The sequence below is a fragment of the Hypanus sabinus genome, chromosome 24 (assembly GCF_030144855.1).
Source record: "Hypanus sabinus isolate sHypSab1 chromosome 24, sHypSab1.hap1, whole genome shotgun sequence".
NCBI lineage: Eukaryota > Metazoa > Chordata > Chondrichthyes > Myliobatiformes > Dasyatidae > Hypanus > Hypanus sabinus.
The window spans coordinates 23,662,671-23,682,931 of record NC_082729.1 but is presented as its reverse complement, the minus strand read 5'-3'; the positions used below and the strand labels follow the sequence as shown (position 1 = coordinate 23,682,931).

At 53.8% G+C, this 20,261-nt stretch overlaps 1 protein-coding gene across 1 annotated transcript in view; it reads right to left on the bottom strand.

Moving 5' to 3' along the window:
- Positions 1–592: 592 nt before the first annotated feature.
- Positions 593–20,261, bottom strand: part of LOC132380702 (N-acylglucosamine 2-epimerase-like) — a 25,698-nt gene continuing 6,029 nt past the window's right edge. The window contains exons 2-7 of the mRNA XM_059949689.1: positions 9,935–10,223; positions 8,952–9,033; positions 6,966–7,141; positions 6,285–6,416; positions 4,838–4,925; positions 593–2,293 (exon numbers count right to left, since the gene is read on the bottom strand). Of these exons, the coding sequence (XP_059805672.1) occupies positions 2,214–2,293; positions 4,838–4,925; positions 6,285–6,416; positions 6,966–7,141; positions 8,952–9,033; positions 9,935–10,223 (847 nt within the window). The 3' untranslated portion in view covers positions 593–2,213. The remainder of the gene's footprint in view (positions 2,294–4,837; positions 4,926–6,284; positions 6,417–6,965; positions 7,142–8,951; positions 9,034–9,934; positions 10,224–20,261) is intronic.

Here is a 20,261-nt window from a genome sequence, read left to right as displayed (position 1 = left end):
TCGGCCCACGGGCTCCCCATTCACCCGGTGATCTATTGGTTCTGGGATTAAACACACTCAGCTACTGAGGTTCCCAACAGGGAGTGTGAGGGTGGAGGGAATTGTGAAGATTTCGCCTCCCCTCAAAGGTGAGGGAGCTTGTCATATCCCCCAGCGTTCCGTGTCCCATCTATGGGACATCTAGACCATCTATGTCTAGAATATTGGGGTGTCATTGGTGGAGGACTCTCTGCATAGGATCCAGGGTGCAGAGCAGTGCCGTGCGACAGGCCCCTCAGTCTTCCCCTCCCACACCTGGCGGACTCCCCGCTTAGCGCAGGTACGGAATATGCAAGGCAACACACTGCACAGTTATGTTTCGATGTACAGAGACCACTTGAGGGCTATCTGTGTGCTGGGGTAGAAACTTGTCTCTATCAAAGGAGGTGTGAGGTGCTCCTTCCCTCTGCCAGCCTGCAGGCCACCCTTAGCCCCTCGACCAGGGTCGTGAGAACCACGGGAGCAGATGGTGGACGAGTAGCTGGGGTGTATCACAAGTCCTGGTTGTGCGACCACTGACGCCAGGCAGACAACCTCTGAAGAGTGTTGATAAGGGTTGGGGGGGGGGGGGTCACCCATCCTGTAAACACACTACCCCAGAGTAAGGCGACTGCAACCCGTTCTGCAGAAAGATTTGCCAAGAACAGTCACGGTCACAGATAAACCATGATCACACGACACAGCACCTAATGATTTCATGTGACACAGCAAATAATGATGACATCACTCAACACATCACATTATGAGGGCAATGATGCAGGAAGGAAGGGTTAAATTGATCTCAGAGTACTGAACTATGTTAAAAATTTAGAAGAATATTATAGGGACTTGAGAACCTGAGTCACAGAGAAAGGTTGAATAGGATAGGACATTATTCCCTGGAGGGTAGGAGAATAAGGAGAGATTGATAGGGGTGTACAAAATTATGAGGGGTGCAGATAGGGTAAATGCAAGCAGGCTTTTTCCAAGGTTCGGTGAGACGAAAACCAGAGGTCACGGGTTTAGGGTGAAAGGTGAAATATTTAAGGGGAACCCGAGGCAGAAAGTTCTTCACTCAGTGTGGAACGAGCTGCTGGTGGAAGTGAGGGATGCACCATAGGGGAGAGATTTGAACAGGTACATAGATGGAGGGGTATGGTTGCTCGTGGTATAGGTGTGGTTCAAGGGGTACAGGCAGAGTAAGAGTTCAGCACAGATTAGAAGGGCCGAAGGGCCTGCTTCTGTGCTGCAGCGCTCCGTGTAACAAGTTTAATTTTCTAATCCTCTTGATTTAGTTTTCCTCCAGTTCTGGCCACACCCACCCCAAACATTCCCAAACTTTGGAAGACCTGCTTCCGGAGGTGGGGGGAAGGTGTGCTGGGGGGTTGGGGGATTTGTTTCTGGGTCATTGGTGGATCCTGGCCGCAGGATGGGCAGGGGACTGGGTCCCAGCTGACCACCCACCCCTCCTCAGAGGACGTACCTGTGGCCAGGTGTCACTAGAGTGGGAGAACGGGGTGACCCCCTGGTTCCTCACAGGCATTGTGGGGCTGCTGGTGTTGGGAGTGGATAGGGGAGTGTCCCCAGCGAAGAGGATTTCAACACCATGTAAAAAATATTGAAATACAAGGAACAATTTCAAACTCCCAGGGTCAAATACAGAGTGAAACTCCCTCCGCACCGTCCCATCACACTCTCCCGGGGTCAGACACAGAGTGAAACTCCCTCCGCACCGTCCCATCACACTCTCCCGGGGTCAGACACAGAGTGAATCTCCCTCCACACCGTCCCATCACACATTCCCGGGGTCAGACACAGAGTGAAACTCCCTCCGCACCGTCCCATCACACTCTCCCGGGGTCAGACACAGAGTGAATCTCCCTCCACACCGTCCCATCACACTCTCCCGGGGTCAGACACAGAGTGAATCTCCCTCCACACCGTCCCATCACACACTCCCGGGGTCAGACACAGAGTGCAGCCCCTCCCCCCACACCCACTCTGTCGCCTTGTGCATTGTGAATAAGCTCTGGACTTGGAAGCTGGAGAATCAGAGGTAATTCTGAAAGTGGGGTGGGGAGGCGGGGGTTCCTTCATTGCGGTCGACAGCGGGGCTCCTGGCTGCTCCCCTCCCTTTTGATCCAGCGGTGCGGGGGAGGAAGGAGGAGCCTCGCCTTCCTGGAAGCCCCCGTTCCTCAGGACATCGAGCTCTCTGCCAGCAGGGAGTCGAGAGTGGTCTCGCAGAGGTAGAGGCTGCGGGGCAGATGGAAGCACCCTACAGGAGCACAAAAGGCAGAGTCAGACCTTCTGTTGGACCAGGGCATTCAATTCTTGGCTAGGACTGTTTCATTGTCATTTTCTTCACTGTTAAAAATTAATTTTCTGCTTGTATCTTATATGGGTCGCGGGGTGGGGATATGTCCCTACCAAAGGAGGTGTGAGGCGCTCCTTCCCTCCACTAGCCTGCAGGTCACCCTGGGGCAAGGTGTAGCTCCTGCTTAGCCCCCCAATCAGGGTCACGTGAACCATGGGGGCAGGTGGTGGACGGTCGTATGAGCAGCCGGTGCAGATCGCACCTGGTTACGCACTGATACCAGGCAGACAATCCCTGAAGAGATCAATAATAGCCGCAGTCTCATTAGCCCAGGAGAAGGCAATGTCAAGCCACTTCCGAGGAAATATTTGCCAAAAATAATCATATTCATGGAAAGGCCATGAACTCCCACGTCATACGACACGGCTCATAATGAACGAACCTCGTGGCCACCATATATATGTGCAGCTGTTCAACGTGTTTCTTAGTTTTTCATACGATTCTAGAAGCTTCTCTTGATATTGCTTTATTTGAATAAGGCGTCTAAGATTGGATGACTCCTAACTGTGAATTTGAATGGATCTATAACCATATAACAATCACAGCATGGAAACAGGCCATCTCGGCCCTTCTCGTCCGTGCCGAACGCTTACTCTCGCCAAGTCCCACCGACCTGCACTCAGCCCATAATCCTCCACTCATTTCCTGTCCGTACACCTATCCAATATTTTTTTAAATGACAATATTGAACCTGCCACTACCACTTCTAGGAAGCTCGTTCCACACAGCTACCACTCTCTGAGTAAAGAAGTTCCCCCTCGTGTTACCCCTAAACTTTTGCCCGCTCTCAACTCATGTCCTCTTGTTTGAATCTCCCCTACTCTCAATGGAAAAAGCCACTCCACGTCAACTCTATCTATCCCCTTTATAATTTTAAATACCTCTATCAAGTCCCCCCTCAACCTTTTATGCTCCAAAGAATAAAGACCTAACTTGTTCAACTTTTCCCTGTAACTTAGGTGCTGAAACCCAGGTAACATTCTAGTAAATCTCCACTGCACTCTCTCTATCTATGTAGGATAAAAAAGAGCTGACCAGGAGACTGTGCCATCTTTTCTCTCTCCTTCTCTTCACTACTAGACCTCTATCACTGTTTGTTAAGAACTTTCTGTTCTTTTAACGCTTAATAAAATGATCGCGATGCAATGTTCCCCTCTATTTTGTTTTACAGCTGTGCAGACCAACCATTGCTCTTGAGTAGGGAACTTCTACATGGCCCGAAAACTGTGCAGCATTTCATACAGGCAGTCCCCGGGTCACGTACCAGTTCCGTTCCTGAGTCCGTCTTTAAGTTTGTTTTGTACGTAAGTAGGAACAAGTACATCCGGTATTATTTAGCTTCAGTTAGTCAAACGTTTGTCTTAGTATATAGTATATATTTTACCTTTCTGTGCATATAAAACACTTAAGAAACGTATGTGTTCCAATAATTAAACCACTGCATTGCTTAGTAATAATTGTAGCTTTCATCGGGGCAGGCTCTTTCACATGCTCCATTATTCTCACTTTATCCTTTAAAATTGTTCCGATCGTTGACTGACTGCAGCCTAACGCTTTTCTAATGACCGATGGTGTTTCACCTCTTTCCAAACGCTTTATTATTTCTACTTTATTTTCAATCGCGATCGCTTCCCATCAATGGAACAGAAACACTGCGGGCGGCGGCTCCCGAGGTCCGCCAGCTCCTGAGGTCTGCCGGCTCCTGAGGTCTGCTGGGTCCTAAGGACCACTGCACTGAGACAGGTTAAATGGGACAAGTGGGGGCTGTGCTGGGGTTTGGGTGTTTGATCCTCCACAATATTCCGCGTGGGAATTTAAACTGAGGTGGCAGTGTCTTTTTTCACGAGGTCGAGTTGCGAGCTTGACATCAACCCAACACGAACGGTACGGGAGTCACTGGATCAACATCAACCCGACACGGGAGCGATCTATCACTGGGTCGAATCTCCGTTCTCCAGCTCGGCGCTGATCTCACTGTGCCAACAGCCGAACGGAACGGGGGGGGAGGGGTGAATCTTACGAAGAAAAATTTAAGCCAAATACAAATTTAAACACTCAACACAGTGTCAATGGCATTGACTTAAAATGGTGGACGTCGTCGCGATCCGACTTAAAATGGAGGACGGCGGTTCCGCGGTTCGTAAGTACAAGTTGTCCGTAAGTTGGACGTTCGTAACTTGGGAACTACCTGTAATAACATTATGCAAAACAACACTTCCAGCTGCGTGACAACAAAGGCTACGTGCTGGGGGGGTGGGGGTGGGGGGGCATTTCCGCTACTGCGAAAGGTGACTGTGAGGCAGCAAGTTTTGTGGCTCTTTCCTGACTTCCCAAAGAACCCTGCATTCAGAACATCAGAGCCCAAGACACCCTGTCGGGCTGGATGTCACTCCCCCACCTCCACAACCCTTCCCGGCTCTGTCAGCGTGCCAGGATCAGACGTACCTTTGAAAGGTCCTCCCTTGAAGGAGTGGGTGACCTCTCCGCGCCGGTTCAGGTAGCCGTACCATTCTCCGTGCTCCTGATCCGGAAACTGCGGGAGAAACGTTGGAAAACTGAGGCTTTAGTCGGACTTGGGAGTACTGTGTAGTGTAAGTACATGAGGTTCCAATTAATCGGGACAACCCCTTACTTGGCACAACTGTTTAAAAAAAATAATCAAGAAAACAGCCGGGATTCCCTTCGTTTATTTAGGACACTATGCCGCTCAATTTGGACAGCAGGCTACTACAGAAGGATTTCTGATTAGCACCAGTCACGTGTAACTGTAGCCCGTTGGGTTCTGGCGCTTGGAGTGACCAGTTTTTAAAGAACATTGGTTGTGTGTGTTTATGTTCAGACACCAGTGATTTTTCTCACTGAGTCAGCGAAGAATAAGCAGCGAGACAATTCCCGAACTGTTTTGCCCACCGCGGTTTCAAGCTTTCGGGCTTGGAGATGCCGGAAACGGTCGGGAGTGAAAACGAAACAATTTCACTACTTCAGCAAGTTAGAATTTTGAAGGTATCGACAACCATGTTACAATGAAAATGAAGAACTGGAGGATGCAATAGTCAATAGTATTGTATGAAGGCGGTCCATTGTCAGATATACTGTAGGGGGTCTGCTCCGATTTTGTTCATTTAAAGTCGATAACCATTAGGAACTAATACACAGTTTTATAGTACTGTAGTTGGATTGGTGGCATTCTAATTTGCTCTTTATTTCATTTAAATACATAATGTTACTGTAGTTTGTCGTTTGTATACCTTAACTATTCCCATTAAGCTTCAGCCAATTGTGGCAGCTGCTTAATTGGGCCAAAGTGTACTGGTCCCGATGTGACCCGGTTAACCAGAGTTCACCAAATTGTGTCATGTAATCCACGTTGGAGTTCAGAATAATGGGGGAGGGGGATTTTCAGAGAAACCTATCCATCATTGAAAGGTCTAGACAGAGTGGATGTGGAGAGAATGCCCCTATAACAGGGGAGGAAGTGATTGAGGCAAGAACGTGACACTTGAAGACAATCGGACAGGAATGTTGATAGGAAAACATCACAGCAGGGGTTCCCAAGCTTTTTTTAATGCCACAGACCCTTGCCGTTAACCGTCGACCCCTGGTTTAGGGGGACGATGGGTCAAAACGTGGGCTGATGCCGCTGGCCTGGATGGGAAGGGGGGAACATCAGCGAGCTGTTGGGCCGAAGGGCCTGTTTCTGAACAGGGCTCAGCGGACAGTCTGAGAGACTCGGGCGAGCGAAGGACAGCAGACCGTGGACTTGATGCGAATGATGGGTGGACATCCCACCCTACGCGGCCGCGACCTCACGGGGAAGGGAGACGGGGGGGGGGGGCCGCGGAGAGCAGAAACGCTGGGGAGCGGGAGGCTCGGGTGGGCGGGTGGTACTCACGTGGCTGAAGCTGTAGTCAAAGACCTGGCGGAAGAAGTCGAGGAGCTGGGGGTCACGACTCTGCTTGTAGCCCAACAGGAGGGCCACCAGAGCTTCAGTGTGGGGCCACCAGAGTTTCATGTCCCATTCGAGCTGGGGGGGGGGGAGGGAATGAGAAGGGGAGGGGTGGAAGGATGGGGGGGGGGAAAGGACAGGGGATGGGGAGGAAAGAACTTGTCAGATCTACAGAGCTTCAGGCATCTCCATTAACTGAGCGATCAAACATGGGGAGGGAGGCAAGGGAGAACTCGAAGGGAGAACTCGAGGGGGTTGTAGGGGTGGGCAAGAGGGGGACAGAGAGGATGGGGAGGAAAGGGCAAGGAATGGTGTGGGGGTTGAGAGAACTTGTTAAGACCATACTTCACCACCAGCTGAAGAATCACAACCCAGTGTGCAGGTGGGGTGGGGTGCAGGGGAGTGAGACTCCACGGTTGGTGGGGGGGGGGTGTCCTCATTTGGAAGGTGGGACAACTCATGGGGAAGGGAGGGAGCGACGGGGAGACCACGGACATCTGGTGCTCCCTCTCCGAGGGCGGTACGGTGGGTGGTGGGGGCGTAGGAACCATTCCACGGCACAGCAACCGTCGAACCCCCCCCCGTTACCTCCATCCCCCAGAGAGGGCAGAGGAAGGGGGCTGTTACCTGGGTGGGGGGGAGCCCGTCCACGTCGAGGAAGGAGAACAGCCCCCCGTGCTGTTGGTCCCAGCCCGTGCGGAACGGCCTGACCAGGAATCCCTCGAGCGCTGTCGCCATCAGCTCCTGCGAGCCCGTAGCCTCCGCCCATCGCAGGAGAAACCAGCCGGCCTCCAGCGCGTGGCCTGTGCGAGCGGCAGGGTCAGTACGCTGTCCGCACACCCCCACCCACCCAGTCTCCTCTCTCCCCATCGCAGGAGAAACCAGCCGGCCTCCAACGCGTGTCCTGTGCGAGCGGCAGGGTCAGTACGCTGTCCGCACACCCCCACCCACCCAGTCTCCTCTCTCCCCATCGCAGGAGAAACCAGCCGGCCTCCAGCGCATGGCCTGTGCGAGCGGCAGGGTCAGTACGCTGTCCGCACACCCCCACCCACCCAGTCTCCTCTCTCCCCATCGCAGGAGAAACCAGCCGGGCTCCAGTGCGTGGCCTGTGCAAGCAGCAGGGTCAGTACGCTGTCCGCACACCCCCACCCACCCAGTCTCCTCTCTCCCCGTCGCAGGAGAAACCAGCCGGCCTCCAGCGCGTGGCCTGTGCAAGCAGCAGGGTCAGTACGCTGTCCGCACACCCCCACCCACCCACCCAGTCTCCTCTCTCCCCGTCGCAGGAGAAACCAGCCGGCCTCCAGCGCGTGGCCTGTGCGAGCGGCAGGGTCAGTACGCTGTCCGCACACCCTCACCCATCCAGTCTCCTCTCTCCCCGTCGCAGGAGAAACCAGCCGGCCTCCAGCGCGTGGCCTGTGCAAGCAGCAGGGTCAGTACGCTGTCCGCACACCCCCACCCACCCACCCACCCAGTCTCCTCTCTCCCCGCCGCAGGAGAAACCAGCCGGCCTCCAGCGCGTGGCCTGTGCGAGCGGCAGGGTCAGTACGCTGTCCGCACACCCTCACCCATCCAGTCTCCTCTCTCCCCGTCGCAGGAGAAACCAGCCGGCCTCCAGCGCGTGGCCTGTGCAAGCAGCAGGGTCAGTACGCTGCCCGCACACCCTCACCCACCCACCCAGTCTCCTCTCTCCCCGTCGCAGGAGAAACCAGCCGGCCTCCAGCGCATGGCCTGTGCAAGCAGCAGGGTCAGTACGCTGTCCTCACACCCCCACCCACCCAGTCTCCTCTCTCCCCGTCGCGGGAGAAACCAGCCGGCCTCCAGCGCGTGGCCTGTGCAAGCAGCAGGGTCAGTACGCTGTCCGCACACCCCCACCCACCCAGTCTCCTCTCTCCCCGTCGCAGGAGAAACCAGCCGGCCTCCAGCGCGTGGCCTGTGCGAGCGGCAGGGTCAGTACGCTGTTCGCACACCCCCACCCACCCAGTCTCCTCTCTCCCCGTCGCAGGAGAAACCAGCCGGCCTCCAGCGCGTGGCCTGTGCGAGCGGCAGGGTCAGTACGCTGTCCGCACACCCCCACCCACCCACCCAGTCTCCTCTCTCCCCGTCGCAGGAGAAACCAGCCGGGCTCTCCTGTGGATCGCCCCCACCTTTTCCCCGTCTCTCCGTAACCGCTGCCCACCACGGGAGAAACCAACCAACCTCTGGCGTGCGGCCTGACCCACGGGCGATCGTTGGAGCATTGCCCACGCGCCCTCCCCGTCCCCTCTGCCTGACGTTGCTATCTGCCTCCAGTGCGTTCTGTCCCACCTCCCCTCCCCACCCTCATTGTCCCCTCCCTTTGTGACCAAACCTCCTACCATCCCTCCTCCCTACCTCGCCGCACATTCCCTCCCGTCTGTCAACCCCCTCGCTGTCTCATCGTTCCCATCTTTCCCTTCCCGCCTCCACTGACACCCTGTCTCTGCCACTTCTCCCTCGTCCTCTCCTCAGCCCGGGGAATTCCGATCCCAGGAGAAGTAGGACCGGGCTTTGTGGCTCACCCTCCCCGGCCGAGGGAGTCCCACCCCAGGGGGGTCCAGCGAGCACCGGGCCCTGGGAGTCACACACAGCCTGTACCTGGGTTCATCAGCCGTCCCTGGCTTCCCGGGAGCTCGTTTCCTTCGGAGGACACCGTCTCCAGCACGGCCGTCCCGTCCCTCTGCATGGAGTTGGGGGGGGGGGGGGGGGGGGGAAGAGAGGAGAAAGTGGTGAGGGAGGGGTGGGGGGGTGAAAAGAGTTGGGGTTTCAAGGGGGTGTGGGTTGAAATGCGGGTGGGGGTGTGAATGGGGGTGGGGTGAAGGGTGTGGGGGTTTTGAAAGGGGTTTTGGGTTTGAAAGGGGGGTGGGGTGGGGGTTTGAAAGGGGGGTGGGGGTGGGGGTTTTGAAAGGGGGTGGGGGTGTGAAAGGGGGTGGGGGTGAAAGGGGGGTGGGGGTTTTGGAGGGGGGGTGGGGGTTTTGGAGGGGGGGTGGGGGTTTTGGAAGGGGTGGGGGTTTTGGAGGGGGGTGGGGGTTTTGAAAGGGGGTGGGGATTTTGGAGGGGGGAGGGGGTTTTGGAAGGGGTGGGGGTTTTGGAAGGGGGTGGGGGTTTTGGAAGGGGGGTGGGGGTTTGAAAGGGAGTGGAGAGAAGAATCAGCCAGGGTCCCTGCTCCCCATCACTGGCTACACAACTGGTTTGGGAAGAGGTGGTGATGGGGACTGAAGGGGAAGGGAGTGGAGGGGGGAGGATCGAGGGGCGATGGGCAAGGAGGAGGAGGAGGACGGGGAAGGGACAGGTCAAATTGCCTCCCCATCACTGTCCAGTGACCCCAGGGTTGAAGAAGAAGCCCTGAACTCCGGGTGGAGTCCGTCGTGATGGTGTTCTTTTAGCGGGCTTTCTTGTTTTCCCAAGGCCGAGTTGCCAGCTCGATGGTCAACCCAGCGCGGATGGAAAGCGTGCCAGGGAGCCGGCCGGATTCGAACCCTGGAGCCTTCGGCGACACCACCGGCCGGCCGGCCTGACCCCAGGGTTGGGAGGGCGGAAATCGGCCTGGGTTCCCCCACCCTCGTGCTCTGCCCCTTTACCTTCAGGTGTTGGAGGATTTTCCGCACGCTCCAATCGCCGACCTCCCGGTACCTCTGCTCCCTCTCCGACACGCCCTCCTCGAGCTGCTGCACGAGGCACAGCAGCATCATGGGCACCGCCAGGGAGCTGGTGTCAGGGGCCCCGGGCAGGTGGGGTCGTCCCAGCCCAGCCGGGTCCACCCGAACCCAGTGACACACCTGGTCCATCATCGACAGCGCCTCCCTCTGCAGACAGCAGAGCGAGAGTGTGACACACTGACACACGGGCCCGCACACTCGCGGGCTCTCCCTCGCACACACACAGGGGCTCTCACTCACACACACACACACACAGGGATTCTCTCTCTCTCACACACACACACAGAGATTCTCTCTCACACAAACACACACACACACACACAGGGATTCTCTCTCTCTCACACACACACACACACACAGAGGGATTTTCTCTCTCTCTCTCTCACACACACACAGGGATTCTCTCTCTCTCACACACACACTCACACACACAGAGGGATTCTCTCTCTCTCTCTCTCACACACACACACAGTGATTCTCTCTCACACAAACACACACACACACACACACAGGGATTCTCTCTCTCTCCCCCCCCCCCCTCCCACACACACAGGGATTCTCTCTCTCACTCTCACACACACACACAGGGATTCTCTCTCTCTCACACACACAAATGGATTCTCTATCTCACACACACACAGGGATTCTCTCACGCACACACACAGGGATTCTCTCTCTCTCACACACACACACAGGGATTCTCTCTCTCTCACACACACACACACAGGGATTCTCTCTCTCTCTCACACACACACACACACACACCACACACAGGGATTCTCTCTCTCTTCCCCCCCCCACCCACACACACAGGGATTCTCTCTCTCTTCCCCCCCCCACCCACACACACAGGGATTCTCTCTCTCTCTCTCACACACACAGGGATTCTCTCTCACACACACACACACACAGGTATTCTCTCTCTCTCTCACACACACACACAGAGGGATTCTCTCTCTCTCACACACACACACACAGTGATTCTCTCTCTCTCACACACACAGGGATTCTCTCTCTCTCTCACACACACACACACACACACAGGGACTCTCTCTCTCTCACACACACAGGGATTCTCTCTCTCTCTCACACACACAGAGATTCTCTCTCTCTCTTCCCCCCCCCCCACACACACAGTGATTCTCTCTCTCTCTCTCTCGCTCTCTCACACACACAGGGATTCTCTCTCTCTCTCTCTCTCACACACACAGGGATTCTCTCTCTCTTCCCCCCCCCCCCACACACAGTGATTCTCTCTCTCTCTTCCCCCCCCCCACACACACAGTGATTCTCTCTCTCTCTCTCTCGCTCTCTCACACACACAGGGATTCTCTCTCTCTCTCTCTCTCACACACACACAGGGATTCTCTCTCTCTCACACACACACACACACACACATAGGGGCTCACTCTCTCTCACACACACACACAGGATTCTCTCTCTCTCTCACACACACACAGGTATTCTCCATCTCTCACACACACAGGGGCTCTCTCACACACACAGGAATTCTCTCTCTCTCACACACACACATACACAGGGATTCACTCTCTCTCACACACACAGGGATTGTCTCTCTCCCCCCCCCCCCACACACACACACACAGGGATTCTCTCTCTCTCTCTCATACACACAGACACAGGGATTCTCTCTCTCACACACACACATACACACACACGCACAGGGGCTCTCTCTCTCTCTCACACACACACACACAGGGATTCTCTCTCTCACACACACACACACAGGGGCTCTCTCTCTCACACACACACACACACACACACACAGGTATTCTCCATCTCTCACACACAGGGGCTCTCACACACACAGAGGGATTGTCTCTCTCTCTCACACACACACAGATTCTCTCTCTCTCACACACACGCATACACAGGGATTCTCTCTCTCACACACACACACAGACACAGACACAGGGATTCTCTCTCTCACACACACACATACACACACACGCACAGGGGCTCTCTCTCTCACACACACACACAGGGATTCTCTCTCTCTCACACACAGGGGCTCTCACACACACAGAGGGATTGTCCCTCTCTCTCACACACACACAGGGATTCTCTCTCTCTCACACACACACACACAGGGATTCTCTCTCTCTCTCACACACACACGGATTCCCTCTCTCTCACACACACACACAGGGATTGTCTCTCTCTCACACACACACAGGGATTGTCTCTCTCTCTCTCACACACACAGGATTGTCTCTCTCTCACACACACAGGGATTCTCTCTCTCTCTCACACACACACAGGTATTCTCCATCTCTCACACACAGGGGCTCTCACACACACAGAGGGATTGTCTCTCTCACACACACACACAGGGATTCTCTCTCTCATACACACACACACACAGGGATTGTCTCACTCTCACACACACAGGGATTGTCTCTCTCACACACACAGGGATTGTCTCTCTCTCACACACACAGGGATTGTCTCTCTCTCACACACAGACAGGGATTGTCTCTCTCTCTCACACACACACACATAGGGATTCTCTCTCTCTCTCACACACACACAGTGATTCTCTCTCACACAAACACACACACACACACACACATAGGGATTCTCTCTCTCACTCTCACACACACACACAGGGATTCTCTCTCTCTCACACACACAAATGGATTCTCTATCTCACACACACACAGGGATTCTCTCACGCACACACACAGGGATTCTCTCTCTCTCACACACACACACAGGGATTCTCTCTCTCTCACACACACACACACACACACATAGGGGCTCACTCTCTCTCACACACACACACAGGGATTCTCTCTCTCTCTCACACACACACAGGTATTCTCCATCTCTCACACACACAGGGGCTCTCTCACACACACAGGAATTCTCTCTCTCTCACACACACACATACACAGGGATTCACTCTCTCTCACACACACAGGGATTGTCTCTCTCCCCCCCCCCCCACACACACACACACAGGGATTCTCTCTCTCTCTCTCATACACACAGACACAGGGATTCTCTCTCTCACACACACACATACACACACACGCACAGGGGCTCTCTCTCTCTCTCACACACACACACACAGGGATTCTCTCTCACACACACACACACAGGGGCTCTCTCTCTCACACACACACACACACACACACACACACACAGGTATTCTCCATCTCTCACACACAGGGGCTCTCACACACACAGAGGGATTGTCTCTCTCTCTCACACACACACAGATTCTCTCTCTCTCACACACACGCATACACAGGGATTCTCTCTCTCACACACACACACACACACAGACACAGGGATTCTCTCTCTCACACACACACATACACACACACGCACAGGGGCTCTCTCTCTCACACACACACACACAGGGATTCTCTCTCTCTCACACACAGGGGCTCTCACACACACAGAGGGATTGTCCCTCTCTCTCACACACACACAGGGATTCTCTCTCTCTCACACACACACACACAGGGATTCTCTCTCTCTCTCACACACACACGGATTCCCTCTCTGTCACACACACACACAGGGATTGTCTCTCTCTCACACACACACAGGGATTGTCTCTCTCTCTCTCACACACACAGGGATTGTCTCTCTCTCACACACACAGGGATTCTCTCTCTCTCTCACACACACACAGGTATTCTCCATCTCTCACACAGGGGCTCTCACACACACAGAGGGATTGTCTCTCTCACACACACACACAGGGATTCTCTCTCTCATACACACACACACACAGGGATTGTCTCACTCTCACACACACAGGGATTGTCTCTCTCTCACACACACAGGGATTGTCTCTCTCTCACACACACAGGGATTGTCTCTCTCTCACACACACACAGGGATTGTCTCTCTCTCTCACACACACACACATAGGGATTCTCTCTCTCTCTCACACACACACAGTGATTCTCTCTCACACAAACACACACACACACACACACACACAGGGATTCTCTCTCTCACTCTCACACACACACACAGGGATTCTCTCTCTCTCACACACACAATGGATTCTCTATCTCACACACACACAGGGATTCTCTCACGCACACACACAGGGATTCTCTCTCTCTCACACACACACACAGGGATTCTCTCTCTCTCACACACACACACACACAGGGATTCTCTCTCTCACACACACACACAACACACACACACACACACACACACACACACAGGGATTCTCTCTCTCTTCCCCCCCCCCCCACCCACACACACAGGGATTCTATCTCTCTCTCACACACACAGGGATTCTCTCTCTCTCTCTCACATACACACAGGGATTCTCTCTCACACACACACACACAGGTATTCTCTCTCTCTCTTCCCCCCCCCCCACACACACAGTGATTCTCTCTCTCTCTCTTGCTCTCTCACACACACAGGGATTCTCTCTCTCTCTCTCTCACACACACACAGGGATTCTCTCTCTCTCTCTCTCTCACACACACACACACATAGGGGCTCACTCTCTCTCACACACACACAGGGATTCCTCTCTCTCTCTCACACACACACAGGTATTCTCCATCTCTCACACACACAGGGGCTCTCACACACAGAGGGATTGTCTCTCTCTCACACACACACAGGAATTCTCTCTCTCTCACACACACACATACACAGGGATTCTCTCTCTCACACACACACACAGGGATTCACTCTCTCTCACACACACAGGGATTGTCTCTCTCCCCCCCCCCCCCCCCACACACACACACAGGATTCTCTCTCTCTCTCTCACACACACAGACACAGGGATTCTCTCTCTCACACACACACATACAGGGCTCTCTCTCTCACACACACACACACACACACACACAGGTATTCTCCATCTCTCACACACAGGGGCTCTCACACACACAGAGGGATTGTCTCTCTCTCTCACACACACACAGATTCTCTCTCACACACACGCATACACAGGGATTCTCTCTCTCACACACACACAGACACACACAGGGATTCTCTCTCTCTCACACACACACGCATACACAGGGATTCTCTCTCACACACACACACAGGGATTCTCTCTCTCTCTCACACACACAGGGATTGTCTCTCTCCCCCCCCCACCCCCACACACACACAGGGATTCTCTCACACACACACACACACACAGGGATTCTCTCTCTCACACACACACACAGACATACAGACACACACAGGGATTCTCTCTCTCTCTCACACACACAGGGATTGTCTCTCTCCCCCCCCCCCCAACCCCACACACACACAGGGATTCTCTCACACACACACACACAGGGATTCTCTCTCTCACACACACACAGGGATTCCCTCTCTCTCTCACACACACAGGGATTGTCTCTCTCCCACCCCCCCCCCCCCATCCCCACACACACACAGGGATTCTCTCTCTCTCTCACACACACACAGACACAGGGATTCTCTCTCTCACACACACACATACACACACACGCACAGGGGCTCTCTCTCACACACACACACACAGGGATTCTCTCTCTCTCACACACGGGCTCTCACACACACAGAGGGATTGTCCCTCTCTCTCACACACACACAGGGATTCTCTCTCTCTCACACACACACACACACAGGGATTCTCTCTCTCTCACACACACACACGGATTCCCTCTCTCTCTCACATACACACAGGGATTCTCTCTCACACACACACACACAGGTATTCTCTCTCTCTCTTCCCCCCCCCCACACACACAGTGATTCTCTCTCTCTCTCTCTCGCTCTCTCACACACACAGGGATTCTCTCTCTCTCTCACACACACACAGGGATTCTCTCTCTCTCTCTCTCTCTCACACACACACACACATAGGGGCTCACTCTCTCTCACACACACAGGGATTCTCTCTCTCTCTCACACACACACAGGTATTCTCCATCTCTCACACACACAGGGGCTCTCACACACAGAGGGATTGTCTCTCTCTCACACACACACAGGAATTCTCTCTCTCTCACACACACACATACACAGGATTCTCTCTCTCACACACACACACAGGGATTCACTCTCTCTCACACACACAGGGATTGTCTCTCTCCCCCCCCCCCCCCACACACACACACAGGGATTCTCTCTCTCTCTCTCACACACACAGACACAGGGATTCTCTCTCTCACACACACACATACACACACACGCACAGGGGCTCTCTCTCTCTCTCACACACACACACAGGATTCTCTCTCTCACACACACACACAGACACACACAGGGATTCTCTCTCTCTCACACACATACACAGGGATTCTCTCTCACACACACACACAGGGGATTCTCTCTCTCTCACACACACAGGGATTGTCTCTCTCCCCCCCCCCCACCCCCACACACACACAGGGATTCTCTCACACACACACACACACACAGGGATTCTCTCTCTCACACACACACACAGACATACAGACACACACAGGGATTCTCTCTCTCTCACACACACACAGGGATTCTCTCTCTCTCTCACACACACAGGGATTGTCTCTCTCCCCCCCCCCAACCCCACACACACACAGGATTCTCTCACACACACACACACAGGGATTCTCTCTCTCACACACACACAGGGATTCCCTCTCTCTCTCACACACACACAGACACACACACGCACAGGGGCTCTCTCTCTCACACACACACACACAGGGATTCTCTCTCTCTCACACACAGGGGCTCTCACACACACAGAGGGATTGTCCCTCTCTCTCACACACACACAGGGATTCTCTCTCTCTCACACACACACACACAGGGATTCTCTCTCTCTCACACACACACACGGATTCCCTCTCTCTCACACACACACACAGGGATTGTCTCTCTCTCACACACACAGGGATTGTCTCTCTCTCTCACACACACACAGGGATTGTCTCTCTCTCACACACACAGGGATTCTCTCTCTCACACACACACACACAGGTATTCTCCATCTCTCACACACAGGGGCTCTCACACACACAGAGGGATTGTCTCTCTCACACACACACACAGAGGGATTTTCTCTCTCTCTCTCTCTCTCACACACACACACAGGGATTCTCACTCTCACACACACAGGGATTCTCTCTCTCTCACACACACACAGGGATTCTATCTCACACACACACAGGGATTCTCTCTCTCTCTCACACACACACAAATGGATTCTCTATCTCACACACACACAGGGATTCTCTCACTCACACAGGGATTCTCACACACACACACACAGGGATTCTCTCTCTCACACACACACATACACACACACGCACAGGGGCTCTCTCTCTCACACACACACACACAGGGATTCTCTCTCTCTCACACACAGGGGCTCTCACACACACAGAGGGATTGTCCCTCTCTCTCACACACACACAGGGATTCTCTCTCTCTCACACACACACACACAGGGATTCTCTCTCTCTCACACACACACACGGATTCCCTCTCTCTCACACACACACACAGGGATTGTCTCTCTCTCACACACACAGGGATTGTCTCTCTCTCTCACACACACACAGGTATTCTCCATCTCTCACACACAGGGGCTCTCACACACACAGAGGGATTGTCTCTCTCACACACACACACAGGGATTCTCTCTCTCTCACACACACACACACACAGGGATTCTCTCTCTCACACACACACACACACAGGGATTCTCTCTCTCTCACACACACACACACAGGGATTCTCTCTCTCTTCCCCCCCCCCCACACACACACAGGGATTCTCTCTCTCACACACACACACACAGGGATTCTCTCTCTCTCACACACACACACACAGGGATTCTCTCTCTCTCACACACACACACACAGGGATTCTCTCTCTCTTCCCCCCCCCCCCACACACACACACAGGGATTCTCTCTCTCACACACACACACACACACACACACAGGGATTCTCTCTCTCACACACACACACACACACACACACAGGGATTCTCTCTCTCACACACACACACAGACACACAGACACACACAGGGATTCTCTCTCTCTCACACACACACAGGGATTCTCTCTCTCTCTCACACACACACACAGGGATTGTTTCTCTCCCCCCCCCCAACCCCACACACACACAGGGATTCTCTCACACACACACACACACACACACAGGGATTCTCTCTCTCACACACACACAGGGATTCTCTCTCTCTCTCTCACATACACACAGGGATTCTCTCTCACACACACACACACAGGTATTCTCTCTCTCTCTTCCCCCCCCCCCACACACACAGTGATTCTCTCTCTCTCTCTCGCTCTCTCACACACACAGGGATTCTCTCTCTCTCTCTCTCACACACACACAGGGATTCTCTCTCTCTCTCTCTCTCACACACACACACACATAGGGGCTCACTCTCTCTCACACACACACAGGGATTCTCTCTCTCTCTCACACACACACAGGTATTCTCCATCTCTCACACACACAGGGGCTCTCACACACAGAGGGATTGTCTCTCTCTCACACACACACAGGAATTCTCTCTCTCTCACACACACACATACACAGGGATTCTCTCTCTCACACACACACACAGGGATTCACTCTCTCTCACACACACAGGGATTGTCTCTCTCCCCCCCCCCCCCACACACACACACAGGGATTCTCTCTCTCTCTCTCACACACACAGACACAGGGATTCTCTCTCTCACACACACACATACAGGGGCTCTCTCTCTCACACACACACACACACACACACACAGGTATTCTCCATCTCTCACACACAGGGGCTCTCACACACACAGAGGGATTGTCTCTCTCTCTCACACACACACAGATTCTCTCTCACACACACGCATACACAGGGATTCTCTCTCTCACACACACACACAGACACACACAGGGATTCTCTCTCTCTCACACACACACGCATACACAGGGATTCTCTCTCACACACACACACAGGGATTCTCTCTCTCTCACACACACAGGGATTGTCTCTCTCCCCCCCCCCACCCCCACACACACACAGGGATTCTCTCACACACACACACACACACAGGGATTCTCTCTCTCACACACACACACAGACATACAGACACACACAGGGATTCTCTCTCTCTCTCACACACACAGGGATTGTCTCTCTCCCCCCCCCCCCAACCCCACACACACACAGGGATTCTCTCACACACACACACACAGGGATTCTCTCTCTCACACACACACAGGGATTCCCTCTCTCTCTCACACACACAGGGATTGTCTCTCTCCCACCCCCCCCCCCATCCCCACACACACACAGGGATTCTCTCTCTCTCTCACACACACACAGACACAGGGATTCTCTCTCTCACACACACACATACACACACACGCACAGGGGCTCTCTCTCTCACACACACACACACAGGGATTCTCTCTCTCTCACACACGGGCTCTCACACACACAGAGGGATTGTCCCTCTCTCTCACACACACACAGGGATTCTCTCTCTCTCACACACACACACACACAGGGATTCTCTCTCTCTCACACACACACACGGATTCCCTCTCTCTCTCACATACACACAGGGATTCTCTCTCACACACACACACACAGGTATTCTCTCTCTCTCTTCCCCCCCCCCACACACACAGTGATTCTCTCTCTCTCTCTCTCGCTCTCTCACACACACAGGGATTCTCTCTCTCTCTCACACACACACAGGGATTCTCTCTCTCTCTCTCTCTCTCACACACACACACACATAGGGGCTCACTCTCTCTCACACACACAGGGATTCTCTCTCTCTCTCACACACACACAGGTATTCTCCATCTCTCACACACACAGGGGCTCTCACACACAGAGGGATTGTCTCTCTCTCACACACACACAGGAATTCTCTCTCTCTCACACACACACATACACAGGGATTCTCTCTCTCACACACACACACAGGGATTCACTCTCTCTCACACACACAGGGATTGTCTCTCTCCCCCCCCCCCCCCCACACACACACACAGGGATTCTCTCTCTCTCTCTCACACACACAGACACAGGGATTCTCTCTCTCACACACACACATACACACACACGCACAGGGGCTCTCTCTCTCTCTCACACACACACACAGGGATTCTCTCTCTCACACACACACACAGACACACACAGGGATTCTCTCTCTCTCACACACATACACAGGGATTCTCACTCTCACACACACAGGGATTCTCTCTCTCTCACACACACACAGGGATTCTATCT